At 44.2% G+C, this 16,101-nt stretch overlaps 1 protein-coding gene across 4 annotated transcripts in view; it reads right to left on the bottom strand.

Annotated features, from left to right (window-relative positions):
* Nucleotides 1-15,703, bottom strand: part of LOC116832022 (serpin B6-like) — a 27,135-nt gene extending 11,432 nt beyond the window's left edge. The window contains exons 1-4 of one of the 4 annotated variants that reach the window (XM_032792424.2): nt 15,559-15,655; nt 5,901-6,009; nt 5,042-5,219; nt 2,235-2,372 (exon numbers count right to left, since the gene is read on the bottom strand). In XM_032792424.2, the coding sequence (XP_032648315.1) occupies nt 2,235-2,372; nt 5,042-5,209 (306 nt within the window). In that variant the 5' untranslated portion in view covers nt 5,210-5,219; nt 5,901-6,009; nt 15,559-15,655. Of the gene's footprint in view, nt 1-2,234; nt 2,373-5,041; nt 5,220-5,900; nt 6,010-15,304; nt 15,443-15,558 lie in introns of those variants that run through there. The other 3 variants (XM_032792425.2, XM_032792427.2, XM_032792428.2) reach the window with 3 other exon arrangements.
* Between the last annotated feature and the right edge of the window lie 398 nt (nt 15,704-16,101).

Below are 16,101 nucleotides of genomic sequence, written 5' to 3'. Positions count from 1 at the left end.
CATGAACCCTTCCTGGCCATCCCACGTGGATGTTGGTGAAACGTCCCTTGTGATCCACCAGTGCTTGCAGCACCATTGAAAAGTACCCCTTGCGGTTTACGTACTGGGTGCCCTGGTGCTCCAGTGCCAAGATAGGGATATGGGTTCCATCTATTGCCCCCCCACAGTTAGGGAATCCCATTGCAGCAAAGCCATCCACTGTGGCACGTTTCCCAGAGTCACAACCTTTCGTAGCAGCAGCTTAATGATTGCTTTGGCTACTTGCATCACAGCAGCCCTCACAATAGATTTTCCCACTCCAAATTGATTCCCGACTGACTGGTAGCTGTCTGGTGTTGCAAGCTTCCACAGGGCTATCGCCACTCACTTCTCAATTGTGAGGGCTGCTCTCATCTTGGTATTCTGGCGTTTCAGGGCAGGGGAAAGCAAGTCAGAACGTTCCATGAAAGTGCCCTTACACACGTGAAAGTTTCGCAGCCACTGGGAATCGTCCCAAACCTGCAAAACTATGTGGTCCCACCAGTCTGTGCTTGTTTCCTGGGCCCAAAATCAGCATTCAATGGCTAGAACTTGCCCCATTACCAGCAGGATCTCCAAAGCGCAGGGCCTTATCACTCTCGTCACTGCACTGCCGTAGCTGTCCTCCTCCCCTGGTTTTGCAGATTCTGGTTCAGCATAGACTGCACGATAATGCGCGAGGTGTTTACAATGTCCATGATTGCTGTCTTGAGCTCAGCAGGCTCCATGCTTGCTGTGCTATTGCATTTGCACAGTTCATCCAGGAAAAAAAGGCGCGAAATGCTTGTCTGGTGTTTTCACGGAGGGAGGGGTAAGGCTGTACCCAGAACCACCTGTGACAATGTTTTTTGTCCCATCAGACACTGGGATTTGAACCCAGAATTCCAAGGGCGGGGGGACTGCAGGAACTATGAGATAGCTATGGGAGAGCTACCCACAGTGCAACGTTCCGGAAATTGACACCAGCCTCGGTACGTGGACACACACCGCCGAATTAATGTGTTTAGTGTGGCCGTGTGCACTTGACTTTATACAATCTGTTTTAAAAAAACGGTTTCTGTAAAATCGGTATAATCCCGTAGTGTAGACATACCCTTACTGACAAATCAAAAAGACTGCATGGTGAAAGTGATGCAATCAATTTGCTTTGGTTTGAGAATACAAGGCTTTGTAAATCGGTATCTACATAAAGTTTTTTGTAACCCTTCCAGAGTAACCCAAACCTGATCTAGTTCAGAAGTGAAATCTCAAGAGGGTTATTTCTATATCTTTTTTGTATAGTATGTGTGGACCATAATAACCTGCTGTTCAGCCTTATAAAAGGCCTGCTGTGCAAATATCAATAGGTCTGTAATTATGTCATTAGGTCAAAATCATGCTGTATCTCCAATTTGTATTTTGGAATCTTATTTTGTGGACGAAATGCCAAAGATGCCAAGTTTAAATATTTAATCACTGTGGTTTTAACTTCAATTGAGAAGAGCAGCTCTTTATCTGAGCCAATTTATGCTGGCAATCCCTTTTAGTATTAAAATTACTGTAGACTGGGGAAAGTAAGGTTGATTTCCTTACTGAAAATGTAAGTTTGTTTTTTAGAATCTAAAACTTGAGAGACTTTCAATTACCTCTTAATTTTTGGAGATGAAGGAAGGGTGTCAGAAAGAGTAAGGTGAAAATCAGTGGTACACTTTTTTTGGATACATTTTAAAAGGGAACTGTACACAATAGTATCTGTTTCTCCAAAGAGTTAGCTGAGATTATTTCTAATGTCTCTTTTATCTTATTGAAAAAATAATCGTGGGCTATGTTCTTTGAATGCACTGTCCAATTTAAGGGGGGGAACCCCTAAAAACATCACACAACAATGCCCATTCCCCTCCCTGTCCCTGCCATCCTAGCCTAGCATCTGAAAGAAATACTTAAAATCTTAACTCCCAGCCGAAAATGCCCGAGTGATTAATGGAATGCTGAAGAGTTGGGGTTTGATGGATCTTCCATTGACAACACGCTGCTCCAGTTCTCAAGAGATCAGAGTTAGGGAATGTCATACAATCAGCTGAGCACATGAATGGATTTTATAAGGAGACTGGCTTTGGTTAGTCAGATTCTGAACTATATAGTGCCTGTAGATTAAAGCCAACACTTTTATTTGCACTCAGAAATTGAAATGCAGCAAATGTGTTATAACACAAAAACAAGCTGAATGTTTGACTTACTGCAAGAAATTTAAACGTCTTTTCCCCATAGAGCCGGTTGGCAATCCTAAGCACATAATTAGTGCCTGGTTTGTTAATTTCAGAAATAAGTGACTGGTATCCATTGTGAATCTCTTCAGCTTTGTCCAAAGCAAGCACCTATAGAAAGAGACAGGAATACACTCAGCATGACCCACATGTGCTGAAACATGTGCTTTGGGACAGGTTAGTACAATGCCTTTCAGCAGCTTAGAGATGAAAGCTGCAGCCTGAACACCCAAGGCAGCCCTAAAAGAGAAAGGATTTCCCATTACACAGCACATTTGGAGCAAATTGTGCACGTTAGAAGAGGGAAATTTCATGATAAAACATTTTACCCTGGAAATAAACATAGCTGTTTTGAAGAGACTCCTCACTTGATTCTAGCTTTAGGGCATATAAAATGAACAGTTCTGGAGAGTTTAAAGGAAAACCCATAAACCTGAAATCTACTCAGTTTCAAAACATGAATTTAAAGTAGCTTCGGGCCCTATAGCTGTCTCTATCTCCCCGTGTCGACTTGTAGGGTTATTGTTACTTTCTTTTAATTTGTTTCATTGGGCGAAAGAGCCTGACAAACAGGGAAAATGTCTCTATGGAAGAAAGAGTGAAACACAAAGTGCTGTCAAATGCACATGTACACAAACTGGGAGAAATGTCCCTTATTTTTCCCTAATCTTAACTGTTACTTGCAACACTAGGAGGTTAAAAAAATTCAGACAAGGTATGATTTATGTTGACAGTGTCCCTTTCAACAGTCCTTTCCCCAAAGCTTCCAGCAATGTTTTGGAACTATCCTTCAATTCAAGCACTCCCATAGGATGCTGCTGCCTTTGCAACAGGGCCTCCATTTTGCCTTCCACAATGGATTTTTGTTGCATCATTTCATGTTTGCATTGTTCTATTCCTCATTCTTTTTCTTCTTCTTCTTCACTAAGATGAAGCACCTGATAGTACAATAGTTAGCATAGGTTCTCTTGGGAAGACATTCAAGAACAGATTTGGCTCTTATTGGAGCTTAATTGTTAGTGGAATGAAGAAATGTTATGGAATGACCTAGTGCTCTAGTACATTAATCCTTTGCTTTAATATGAGCAAGATTTATTTAATAGAGATCAAGAATGGCTATTCTAGTATGAAACACTGTAGTGAAGTAAGACACCCTGAAAAGGCCTTTCTAAGGGAAAACTTTAGCTCTACAGTGCTTTACTGCATGTGGGCAGGCAAATGCCCAAAGTGACAAAAATAGCCCAAGACCCCACAGGCTTCCCAAAAGACCAAACAGCCAACAGGGCAGACTGGCAGCTTATTGAAGGCACTGTCCCCATAGGACACAACAGGCCCAATTCAACCAAATGCAGTCTGGGATAACTCTGCAGGAGACCCATGGTAAGTCTCTGGCTAAATTCACTGATGTCAGGTCTCGTAGGTCAATGGTTTTAAAATCAAGATCAGGCCATATTCTGCTTTCATTTACATTAATGTAAATCTGATACAATTAATTGAAATCTAATAGTTACTCCAGTTTTACACCAATGCAACAGCAGAATTTGTCTCGATGTTTGTTTAAACATTGTAGTTTAAATAAATAACCCTAGTATCAAAGCTTAAAATTCGTCCTCGGTTTGAGTTAAAGTGACACTAAAAAGATAGTATTTTTGTAAAAATACTACCTCCCAAAAGTTGGGTTTGCTTCCAAGTAATAACTGCTAAAAAATGCCACGATATGAATTCCATGACAATTCCAGAGCTGTTATACTGGTTGATATTTTGAGCAAGAGATTTTACTGACACAGAACAAAAGAATGTTCACACCCATTAGTATATGTAATTTTTAGCAACTTCTGCTAGTATGGTAGTTAATCATTCTAAACAAAAGACATATACAGGCCAATTCTAAAAGTCCTTACAGATTATCAGGAATCAGTTTCGACTCCACCCTATTTTATTGTTGAAGCTGCAAGTTTAGACAAAACCTTTCCCTCCCCTAGCCCCAATATTGTATAAGGCTCTAAATGGCCAGCAATAAATGTAGTTTTGAAATTTATACTTCCCAACCCAAGACTCTTAGTAGACTATACTAAAAGTTCACAAGCTAAGAGTACGTAAAAGGATGTAGCTACAATATGGAAGTCCTGCCCTCTAATAACCTCTTTGCAACCCCATCTCAGGGCCTCAACTCCATCCTCATCTTCCCTGACTCCTGCCAGTTTTGCCACTGTTCATCACTCTCCTTTTCTAAATCTTGTTCTCCCTTCGCATTTGTGACACTGTCTCCTGGTTCTCCTCTTAGGTCTTTGCTTGACCTTTCAGGGGGACCTCAGGGATCCATACTTGGCACCCAACTCTTCTTCCCTAGGCCCTCTCTCTCTCTGGAGGTTCTGAGTGCTCATTGGAGCAGGAGTTGGCATAAGAGCTTAATGAACTAGGCATACATTTTCAAAAGCGAGTAGTGATTTTTTTGGTTGCCCAACTTGACATCTTAAAGGGGGGCTGATTTTAAGAAAATGCTCCTGGCTATGATTTTAAGACATATTTAGGCGATTAGTATAATCTAATACTAATCCCAGAGAATGTAATTGACGAAGTTCTTTTCTAACTCTTGAGGCAGTTAGACAGTTCTCTCTTCTTCAAGGCACCTCAGCTGTATGGTGCCACCAAAATTCTACTCTCAGGCACACAAGGATGATAATGGGAGTGTTCCATAGGTACAGAACATACAACAGAGATCTGTGGTTCGGCGTCTAGAGCAAAGCTGTGTTAAGTCATTCAAATTTATCCAGACATACCTTTGCCATCTGGGCTGCGGTGTTACCTTTTGCACCCAAAAATACCATGGACAAAGCAGAGGAGATACTCAAAGGAGAAAAGAATAAGTTCTGTGTCTTGGCATTTTCATTCAACCTTTTGAATAGGTTGAGTGCAAAGGTGGTGTTTGCTTTACTGAGGTTATCCATGGTTTAGAACCTGTAAGATGAAACAGAAAGAAAAGATCACATAAGATACAGATTTAAAATATGAGTATTTAATTTGCCACATTCTCAGCTGGTATAAATTACCATAACTTCATTGAAGTCAGTGGAACTACACTGGTTTTACACCATCTCAGGATATTGCACAATGTCAAATAAGTTTAAGGACCATGTGTTCTCTCTCTCTCTCTGTCTCAAAATCTGAGTTTATATAAGAGCCTTCAGATAACAAGTGGGACAAACTTAGAGAATTGGAAAACTTTGCAATTTTTGTAAGATTTCATGTTAATTTTCAATAACATTATACACTGTTTTTCAGGAATTAAGTAGCTAGCTTACAGAACTGTCTAGTCACATGAATACAATTTATATTTCATATTTAGACAGGTGATCCAAATTTATCAGCAGATGTTGTTTGTTTTATATTTAGTGGTCATTATTGGAGGCACATTGTTTAAGTCACAGTTGTGCAATACTTAATGCCTCAAATTTACTTTAATCCAACTTGTGGTACGTAATAATTTGAATTTTATTAGACTCTTTAGTGTAAAATATTCACTACATGTACTTTATGATCTGGGTGGCAATTTTCTTAGTCAACTAAAAACTGATTTTGGGTGTAAAGTTCTATAAACACCTGCCTTATTCACACATTAGTGGTAAATCCACATATTACCTCTCGTTGCTTTCTAGGCCACTAGGATAGTGCTTGTATTCTATTTCACAGTAGAGTTATGGAGAGTGGATCCTGTGACTATGTGTTCCAGAGGGATGGAGTGCCACTTCTGCAGAGATAGGGAGATTGAGGCAAAATGGGAAGAGAAATAGGAAAATATAACGGGCACAGTAGGAGGTTGTGATGGTGAGGGAAACACACATAAGAAAAGAGCTCTTTATTGTAATCTTCTCTCTTTAATGTTTCATCCCTTTCTTTTGTCATTTTTAACTCCTTTCCTCTTCCATTCCTGACTCCTCAGTTAGAGGGCAATTGTTCAGCACTGGTTTTGTTTTATACTCTGAGCCCATCTATTCCTGTCTGTCAGTGACCAACAGGAAATTCTGCTTCCAGCATTTCTCATTCAACCAATTGGGAGACTGACAACAATCATGACAAGAGGATTTTAAGACGAGTATTATCCTTAATTCACATTGTAATATGAGAGAATCTTTAGGATTAAAGAAAGTCTAATGAAGATGAGTAGTAAACGTGTGCCCATTCAAGAACACATATAGTAATAAAACAAAGGCTGTTTGGCATGTGAGGCCTGTTCTGTAGCTTATATGAAGTTAATTTGGTTGTTTCAGTCCAATAGCCAGTGAAAAGGAGTCTACATTACAGTCTCTTTACTAATCTCCATAACATAATGGCTTTATTTTTTATGCTGCTGCCCAGTAGTTCCTCATTGTAAATATACTTGTGCATAAAGAAGTTACTGGAAAGCTCCCAATCTGGGCACCATATTTCAGGAAAGATGTGGACAAATTGGAGAGAGTCCAGAGAAGAGCAACAAAAATGATTAAAGGTCTAGAAAACATGACCTATGAGGGAAGATTTAAAAAACGGGGTTTGTCTAGTCTGGAAAAGAGAAGACTGAGAGGGGATGTGACAACAGTTTTCAAGTATGTAAAAGGTTGTTACAAGGAGAAGGGAGAAAAATTGTTTTTCTTAACCTCTGAGGATAGGACAAGAAGCAATGGGCTTAAATTGCAGCAAGGGAGGTTTAGGCTGGACTTTAAGAAAAACTTTCTAACTGTGAGGGTGGTTAAGCACTGGAATAAATTGCCTTGGGAGGTTGTGGAATCTCCACCACTGGAGATCTTTAAGAGCAGATTAGACAAACACCTGTCAGAAATGGCCTAAATAATACTTAGTCCTGCCATGAGTGCAGGGGACTGGACTAGATGACCTCTCGAGGTCCCTTCCAGTCCTATTATTCTATGAATTAGAGCTGATTGATAATGTTTTGTATTTTCAGAACCTAAAATCAGCAGGCAATACTAATTTAAATTAATTGTGTGGGGGATTTATTTGGTTACTGATATGGCAATAAAAAGCTACAAGAAACTAGAGAGTCTATGCAAAACTGTCAAGACAACTTTGTAATAAAAATATTCTAAAACTATTCAGCTATTTAGGGGATTTCTCAAGTGCACAGTTATAGCACAGTAGCAAAGAAATCATTATTGTAGAAAGATCGACTGTTGATTACAGAGCTATTTTGGAGGCAGAAGACCCTGTATCAACTCCCTGATCTGCTACAAACTTCCTGTGGGGCCTTGGGCAAGACACACAGGCTATGCCTACACTGCAGTGAAAGTCCTGAGGCACAGATGTGGCTAGCGTGGGTCAGCTGACATAGGGCTCCAGGGCTATAAAACTTCAGTGTTGAATTCAGGCTCAAGCTGAAGTCTAGCCACTGAGACCCCGTAAGGTGGGAGGGTCCTAGAGCCTAGACTCCATCCTATTGCCCCACTGAATCTTCAAAAAAAGTGAGAGGAATTACTGTTGGTCATTATGACATTCCTTAATTACAAACTGGTCCTGTTGCAGTATTACCAGAAACTTGAAGTCTGATTCAGTCCATGTTTGGTTACCCTAAGTATCACTGGAACATGAGACACTTATGCACTGTAAAGCTTAGACTGAATTTAAAAAAGAATCCACAGAGAATTTTACACCACACACACAGGTAAACACTTGCACTTCTGAGGTTGTTAGAAAATAAGTGCAAACAGTCCACCTGGAGGAAGTGGGGAAGGGTTAAATGTTAACCTGAGATTACAGATCCAGCCATCTACAAACATGAGCAGTTGAGATAATAGTGAATTAACTACAGATAAGAATTTACAGCCATTTTATGATCTCAGCCAGTAACAAAAACTTCAAAACCTCTCCAATCTTTTATCCTAAGGCAGCAACTAACATTGGTATGTTCATTGCTACAAAACACAATCCTACACCAAATTCACATTCCTGACTCACCATCTCTAACATAAATAGAGGAAAAAACCCACATCCTACTAAATTCTTGTTTCAACCTAAGAAAAATGCTTGCTATCAGCTTTGCTGTTAACCACGGCATTATTCAACACGCCTGCCAAACTGTGAAGTGTATTTGTCTGATATTGTATGTTACTGTAACTGACTCAAGACAGAGGCTTTGTTAAACTCAGGAAAGAGTACAAAAGAACTGCATTTAAATAAAAAATAAGAGCAGCAGTCTCCACTGCCCTCCGGCACTCACAAAGAGAAAAACATTTAGTTGGAGATTTTTTTTCTGTTTCACTAAGAATGATTAATTAAAATTTAAATTTGAGATTAACAAGGATGGGGTTTTTTTTCTACACTACATTATCTTATTGATCTTTAGATAATTGAGGTGTACTCTGAAAATTATCAGAGCTCAAGCAACAAGAAGGGCATTTACTCTACCACACTGAACTAAGAATAATATTTAGTGCTGTCACTTTGTGGGACTTACAAAAAATAAAAAAAATCGTCCTGCACAGAATGCAGTTAAGTTTACTCATGCAAGTCTTCGTAGTCATCTTACTGGAAAACACACTCCAATCATATTGTATGTTAGAACTACAGTAGCAAAAATTCTACTAGATACACACACACACACAAATGCTAGCCAGTTGAACTATTGTAACAGCAGATTTTCAATGTAATTCCATCTAAAAGTTGTATTGTTCCAGCAATCCAAGCAGAAGACAGGGAATCAGGAGCTCTATTCCTGGTTCTGACATGGACTTTCACTGTGGTCTAAGACAAGTAACTCCACATCTTCCTCCTTTCAGCTGTCAGAAAGTAATAACCCAGTACTACCAGAATTTTGAAATTAAAAATCTTTAAATAGCATTTTTTATGACAACGCTTTCAGTTTTGATTCCATCAGCTAACACCTAAGCAATTATTTTTTAAGTATTGGAAGAAAAATACCATCATGCCCTTGCAAATTTCCACTTTCAGACATACTTTGCAGTATGCTTAGCGTAGTAGGCTACACTTAAGATTATTTTGCTGTCATAGGTCTAACTGACTACATGTACTGACTGGGCCTTTATCAGAGACTAGAATTCAGGGATTCACACAAGTTTTTTGGTGGCCTCAGAGTACGGCCACCACCTGTTGCTGGCGGTCACATTGACACTTTTTCCTAAAATACTTTATTCACTTTAGGAAAAATAAATATATATGCACAGACAGACAGCCAAATCATTGTAATTTACTTATGGTAGGTTTTTTTGTGTATGTGGTGCAGACTCAATAATAAAAATAGTGCTGTGAAAAGTGATATTTGCATGTTTGTTAATATCACTTTTCGCAGCAAGCCCCAGGACAAATTAAGCCCTGGATGGAGGGGTTAGATGGGGAACAGCAGGGGTTAGGAGTGATGGGGGGATGGATGTGGGACCAGGAAGGCAACATGGACATGGGGTAATGTAGGGAGGGGGGAGGTTGGATGCAGAGCCAAGTGAGGCAGCAGGGACTGGGGTAATGGGGGTGGGTGGTGAGTCCTGCCACCAGACCTGGGCATCGGTGGCCATGCAGCTGGGGGTCGGTGCCTGCAGCCAGAGCCAGGAGCTCCAGAGCCAGAACCTGCTGCCATGTGCCCAGAGCTGTGGCTCAGCGCCCAGGACCAGCACATGCTGGAGCCAGAGTTAGCACCTGCTGCTGCATGGCCAGGGCTGGGGATTGGCACCCAGGGCCAGCTCCCACCAGAGGCTAGGTCAGCACTCACAGCGGGGGCTGGTACCTGGGACCAGTGGCCACTGCTTCAAGGCCAGAGCTAGGAGTCAGCAGCCAGGGCTTGGAGTCGGAGCCTGCCGTCACGAAGATAGGGGTCAGCGCCTGCAATCAGGGATCTGCACCCAGGGCTAGATCTGCACTGCCAGAGCCCAGAGTTGCATCCTGTGATGCACGGCCAGGGGTCACCGATCAGGGCCAGCTCGTGATTAGCAGCTGGGGCTGGCGATCACTGACAGGGATTAATGCCCAGAAACAGCAACCACCAGCGCTCATGGTCAGTTCCTGCTGTCGCACAGCTGGAGCTAGGGGTTGGCATCAAGGGCTGGAGGTAGGTGGTCGGCATCCAGGGCTCGCAGCCAGGGGTCACTGGCCAGGGCTGGGAGGTCAGAACATGCAGCCAGGTGTTGGCGCCACATGGTCAGAGCCAGGGATCAGAGCCTGCCACCACTTGGCCAGGGGTTGGAGCCTGAAGCCCTATGAGCTTGGCCACAGGCCGGGGCTATGTGGCTAGAGCTAGGGGTCAGCCCCCGAAACACTTCAGCTGCAGCCAGGTGGTGGGCACAAAACCCCATGGTTGAAGCTCTGGTCCACACAGTCAGGCTCCCTAAATCCCACCACCCGAGCCTTCTGCCCAATCACCCCAGGACTGAAGCCTGACCCCCACTGTGCCCCTGCCCCATAGGTCGAGAACTCACCTTGCTCCTTCAGGGTTGTGCCCCACCTGTCTCCAGAGGCAGTGCAGGGTAGTGCATCCAGGAGCAACAGGAAGAGAGGGGATAATGCAGGCCTGCACAACATGCAGCCCGCGGAGGCTCACTGTGTGGCCCACGGCAGGGAATCAAAGGGCTCTGGGCTGCCCGCAGCCATGGGGAGCCCAGAGGCTTTAAATCCCAGCCGCAGCTGGGATTTAAAGGGCTCTGGGCTGCCCGCAGAGATTTCTGGCCGCAGCTGAGATTTAAAGGGCTCAGGGCTCCCCGCCGCCACGCACAGCCCAGAGCCCTTTGAATCCCGGCCACAGCTCCAGCGGATGGGCTGGGTCTGGAATTTAAAGGGCTCGGGCTCCCCTCAGTGGCAGGAGCTCTGGGCCTTTAAAATCCCTGCCCCAGCCCCGCAAAGCTCCAGGTTCCCCCAGCCACCGGAGCCCCGGACCCTTTAATTTGCCCCTGAGGGCTCCCAGCCACCTCTTCAGCTGGGAGCCCCTGGTTGATTTAAAGTCAAGTATCACCTCCTCACCCCCAACCTTCCTTTTTGGCCCACAGCTGTTTTGGTGGGGCGGCGCTGAGGAAGGAGGGTGTGTTTCCGTGGGGCCGGGAGGTCCTGGGGGGGTGTTTCCGCAGGGCCGGGGGGTTTCGGCCCTCAGCTCTTTTTTTTGGAGTAATGTGGCCCTCGCCGCTTTACGAGTTGTGCAGCCCTGGGATAATGCTTTGCTCTCCCTCCTCCATCACCACCCAGGTGGTCTGTGGCTGCACAAAAAGCCCCTGGTGGCCACATTTGGAATGACCTGCTCATATCCCACTTGTCAAGAAAATTGAGAGGTGAGAGGGGAAGACAGATCTCTTCTATTTTGTATTATACAAAGTAAGAGAGAATGGACAATCTTATTTTTGCTTTCCATATTTTTTAATATTAGATGGTGTGTTGGGGGAGGGAGAAGGCTTGACTAGTGCATTCCTATGTACTGGCTGTTCCCCAGTTGCCACAAGGCCCATCAATCCAAGACAGATAGGGCACAAATTAGGTAAACCCCGTGGGATACTCTAACCCACACGGAAGGGCCAGCGGATACAGATGAGGTGTAAGCCAATTCACGCCCTCCCTGTACTGGAATTGCATATCCCTCTCTCATGTAGATGTGATACATGTTTTATAGTTTTAATTCCTGCGGTGTTTTTGGCTTATTTGGTTTTTGCATCATGTACCTTTTGAGCACTATTAAAAGCATCTTGAACTTAAATCACATGTTGATTGAAATTAAATTTATTATGTTATAGAAAAACAACAGACTCAGTACTAGCACTTGTTCTTTGTCCTCCTGGACTCCAAACTAGGAGACAAGAAAGCAAATCACAGATCTGCTAGCTCCTAAACCCTCTGACCAAATATTGCAAGACCACTCCCTCTTAATCATGCTGTCTTATTACTGAAGACAGAAGTTTATCAAAACCCTAAAACAGATAATCAGCATACAAAGAGACACTCATTCTGGTTCCGAGATAGTTCTAACTTGGAAATAGCAGGAATACAGTTTTACTCCGTTTGATTTAGATATTAATTGACCATCTGGTTTGAGGGCAATGTTACCAAGTAACTGAATCATCTGCCCTTTTCCATTTTACAATAATCCTATTAGGAAAAGAACACTCTTCTCTCTCTCCCTTAGAGGAAAACATCTCTCTGTGGTGTACAGGTCTATGTACATCATGGCCCCTACTATTAGGCCGAGCCAATCAGATTCCTTTCATGACCATGACGATGGAGCTGCTTTTTTAGTTTACCAAACAGTGGAGTCTGTATGTGAGCTGGTACAGATTGCTTCATGTCAGAGGGAATAAATTTCTGTCATTTCATACAACAGCACTTCTCGTATTTCGCCTTTGCTCTGTACTGTGTAGGATAACTCCCTGCATTACAATGTATGTTTCCATGCTGCAACAGACAATTCTTTCTAGATCTATGATCGCAGTCTAAATAAGAACAAATCCTACAATCATGACAGCTGCCACAGGCTTTATAGTTTTGCAAATTTGCAGTGTATTTCTCCTCTAGTTACTGAAGTTGAAATAGGGAGAAAAGTCAAGAGTAGGGGGAAAAAATCAACTGTATTTGATAACTGCTCACTTGCATATACATGAAAATAAGAGCTACCTTTTTTAGAACTGATATTACATTTAAAAATTATCAGAGTTATTAACAGGCTATAATGCTAATAGAGGACTTCATTTCATATAGTTCATCACAGTGCATCTGAGACATGTGTCAGGTAGCGGTGTGTATCGGGTTGTCCATCTGTTTAAATACTGTATTTAACGTATACCTAGTCAAGAAATCCAGTTGAATCAAGCAGAAAAAGTTAAGGAGTGGGAATGGGAAATGAGATGTGAGGGATTTGTTTATCAAAGGGCTTGCTCGTGTTCCATTATGTTCAAGCCTCTTGGTCTTGACTTCAAGGCCCTGCATAACTGTTCTACCTTCTTTGGCTGTTCATTCCAACAACACCCCATGCTTAAACTGCCCCATTCCCGCCACTCTACAAACGCTAGCAAACATCAAGTTAGTGTAGGACTCTGATTTTAAGGATCACAGTGGTCTCTCATGACCATCTGCATAACCCTAAGAGTTCCACTCTCCTTATGAGCATGTGAAGATACTTCATACATGGCTCACTAGGACATCATCGACTCTATAACTTGTGGTTGAACTACAGCATCTCTTAATTTAAAAATGTGAAGTGACTGAGAAGCCATCAAGTCTTTTGGTAAGTTATTCCAATGATTATCCTCCCTGTTAAAAATGTGCACTTTTCCTTCCATTTGATTTCGTTAAGCTTCACTTTCCAGCTATAGGATCTCGTTATGCCTCTATCTGCTGAATTAAAGAACTTCTACTACCAAATATCTTCTCTCCATGTTGGTACTTCTCCCATGCATGAAACACCCTTCTTGAGCTAGTCTGCAAAGCAACTTCAATCCCCATATTTAAATCCTTCCTTAAGGCCCACTCCAAATGTGACATCTACAAGACAACCGATTAGTTTTGTCAAATGAATGTCAAAAATCTCTTCTCTACTCTCTGAATACTGTGAATAGTTTTGAGTTTTAAAAAATCATCTAATAAAAAATTGTGTATGCATATCTATATCTATTTCCCCTTGTGTGGGAGTGTAATGGGATCCAAGGCAAAAGCAGTATTTAACAAGTTGTAATGTTTGCGCAGAAATACAGTTATCTTAAAAACTAAGGCCACAATCTTACAGTAAGTCTGCATGTCTGGACCTCTGCAGCCTGGTAGGACTCCATGAAGCAGTGAATGGGCCTTTATGTGGGGTTTGTTTCAGGATGGGGCCTAAAGTGCGTACCCAGAAGTGGCTATCCCCAAGCCCTCAAACAGAAAAGGCTTGTTTTACACTGAAATAATACATAAGGTTATCTAGTGACCACAATGTCACATACCTTCAGAAATATAGTTAGCTCTATCCGTAAAACAAGAAAAAGAAAGTGAGGAACCCAGAATGAGCATGAGTAAGAAAAAATTAATCCAAACATTTCAATTAAAATGTAATTCAGGCGCACATATTCCAATGAGTTTGTACTGTCTGTTTTATAGACTTATTAGAGAAAAAAGGTGGGGAAGGCAATAGCTTTTACTGAAGCAACGTCTGTTGGTCAGACAGAAAAGTTTTCAAACTTCTTCAGGTCTCCGAAAGGTATTGAAGAGCACTGTATAGCTGGAAAGCTTGTCTCTCTCACCAACAGAAGTTGGTCTAATAAAAGCTATTACCTCACCCACCTTGTCTCTCTTGTATCATGGGACTAATAGGGCTACATTATATACTTATTGAAATACCAGCCAAAACAATAAGCCAGCCTTGCAGCAGATTGTAAAATCTTTAGGCTCAGTTCTGCCATGGGTAGTGTGGATTTATGCCACTATACAGAGCTTATGAAAATAATCATGGTATGTTCATTGCAAACTTTATTGCCTTCTTCAATCCAGTGCTGTAGGGTAGTCATTTAGAGACAAGAGCCCTGTTTTACTGGCTCAGTAAATGGCAGTGTCACGCACCTCCCATCGCAGGAACCTCTCCCGCAAGAAGCAGCAGACAAGGCCGGGCCCCTGTACGTGCAAGGGATTTAATAAATCCCCAGTACCAGCAACTTGTGCTGCGTGCACCACACCCACCAGCTCTGTTCTACCCCACCGGCAAGGGAAGTAGGGGAGGGTCCTTGGCTGGCGGGGCAAAACCCAGGGCAAAGTGCACAGAATCACAGGGTTCCTCCCCGACCCGGGCTTACTGGGAGGGGGAAGCCCCAGGCTGAGCCACCTTCTCCAGGCAGGGAAAGGCCCCGAGGTGCCCGTTGTGAGTTCTGGATTCAAGGTTCAGTGTCTGGTTTCTTAGGAGCCTGACTCCGCCCCTGTCCCCCCCATGCACCCCCAGGCAGACCTACCCCCGCTCCCGCCCACGCCCCCAGAGCACAGGGGGCCGCACCCCGGGCTTGCGGTGCTTTCCATCACACGGCGCGTTTGCAGGTCGGTGCCCGGCTCCCAGCGCACAGACTGTGCCAGCCCCGGAGCAGGAGCAGCCACTGCACGAGAAACAAACTCACCGGGCACCAACGGGCCCCCCCGCCCTCAGCTGCTTGAACCAACCGTGGGGCCGATGCCCAGGGCGGACTCCGGCTCCCGGCGTCTCCTCCCCGCCCGCCAGCACCGAGCGGCCCCGGGCTGGAAACGAAACCCAAGTCGCAGCCCGCCCCCGGTTCCGGGTTTCCCCCGCGCCCCGCAGCGAACGCTGCAGGACCCGCCCCACACGCAGACGGCGCCCGGGCACCGCGGCAGAGGGCGCCAGGCCGGGACTGACCATAGGGCGGTATCGGGCGGCGGCAGCTGCAGGGAGCCGATTGTTGCTAAGCTCAGGTCGCTGAAGCGGCTCTGGTGGCGCTAGGCAAAGGGGCGGTGGCCTCGGGCTTGTGTTAGCTCCGCTGAGCCCCACGATCCCGCCCTCTGGCGCCTGGAAGCGCCGGGATCCACCCACGGGGCGTTTCATGCCTGTGTCGGTCCCCAGTTCCCTGCAGCAGCTGCCTAGGGCGAGGTGGGGGCTGGCTTGCAGGACCGATGTTTCTCTGGCAGAGTTACGTGCAGTCGCGTTGCCCGAGGCTGTCCCACTGCCGAGCGTGTGCACATGCTCATTGCTCGTGCCGAGAGAAACTTGGTGCCCTTTCTCTGCCTTTTGCCTAATGAATTTCGACGCGGCCCCACTTTCCAAGCCCCCACTAGCGCTGCCGCTGCTGGGGGAGAGGGGTGAACAGAGATCTGGGTGGAGGAGAGACGTGCTGGAACGATTCAGGCGGGGAGGGGGACTTAATAGGGACCTCTACGTTGTGCTGTAAAGTCAGTGACCCCA

This window comes from Chelonoidis abingdonii, chromosome 2 (assembly GCF_003597395.2).
Source record: "Chelonoidis abingdonii isolate Lonesome George chromosome 2, CheloAbing_2.0, whole genome shotgun sequence".
Classification (NCBI taxonomy): Eukaryota; Metazoa; Chordata; order Testudines; family Testudinidae; genus Chelonoidis; species Chelonoidis abingdonii.
This window is presented reverse-complemented; position numbering and strand designations above follow the sequence as displayed.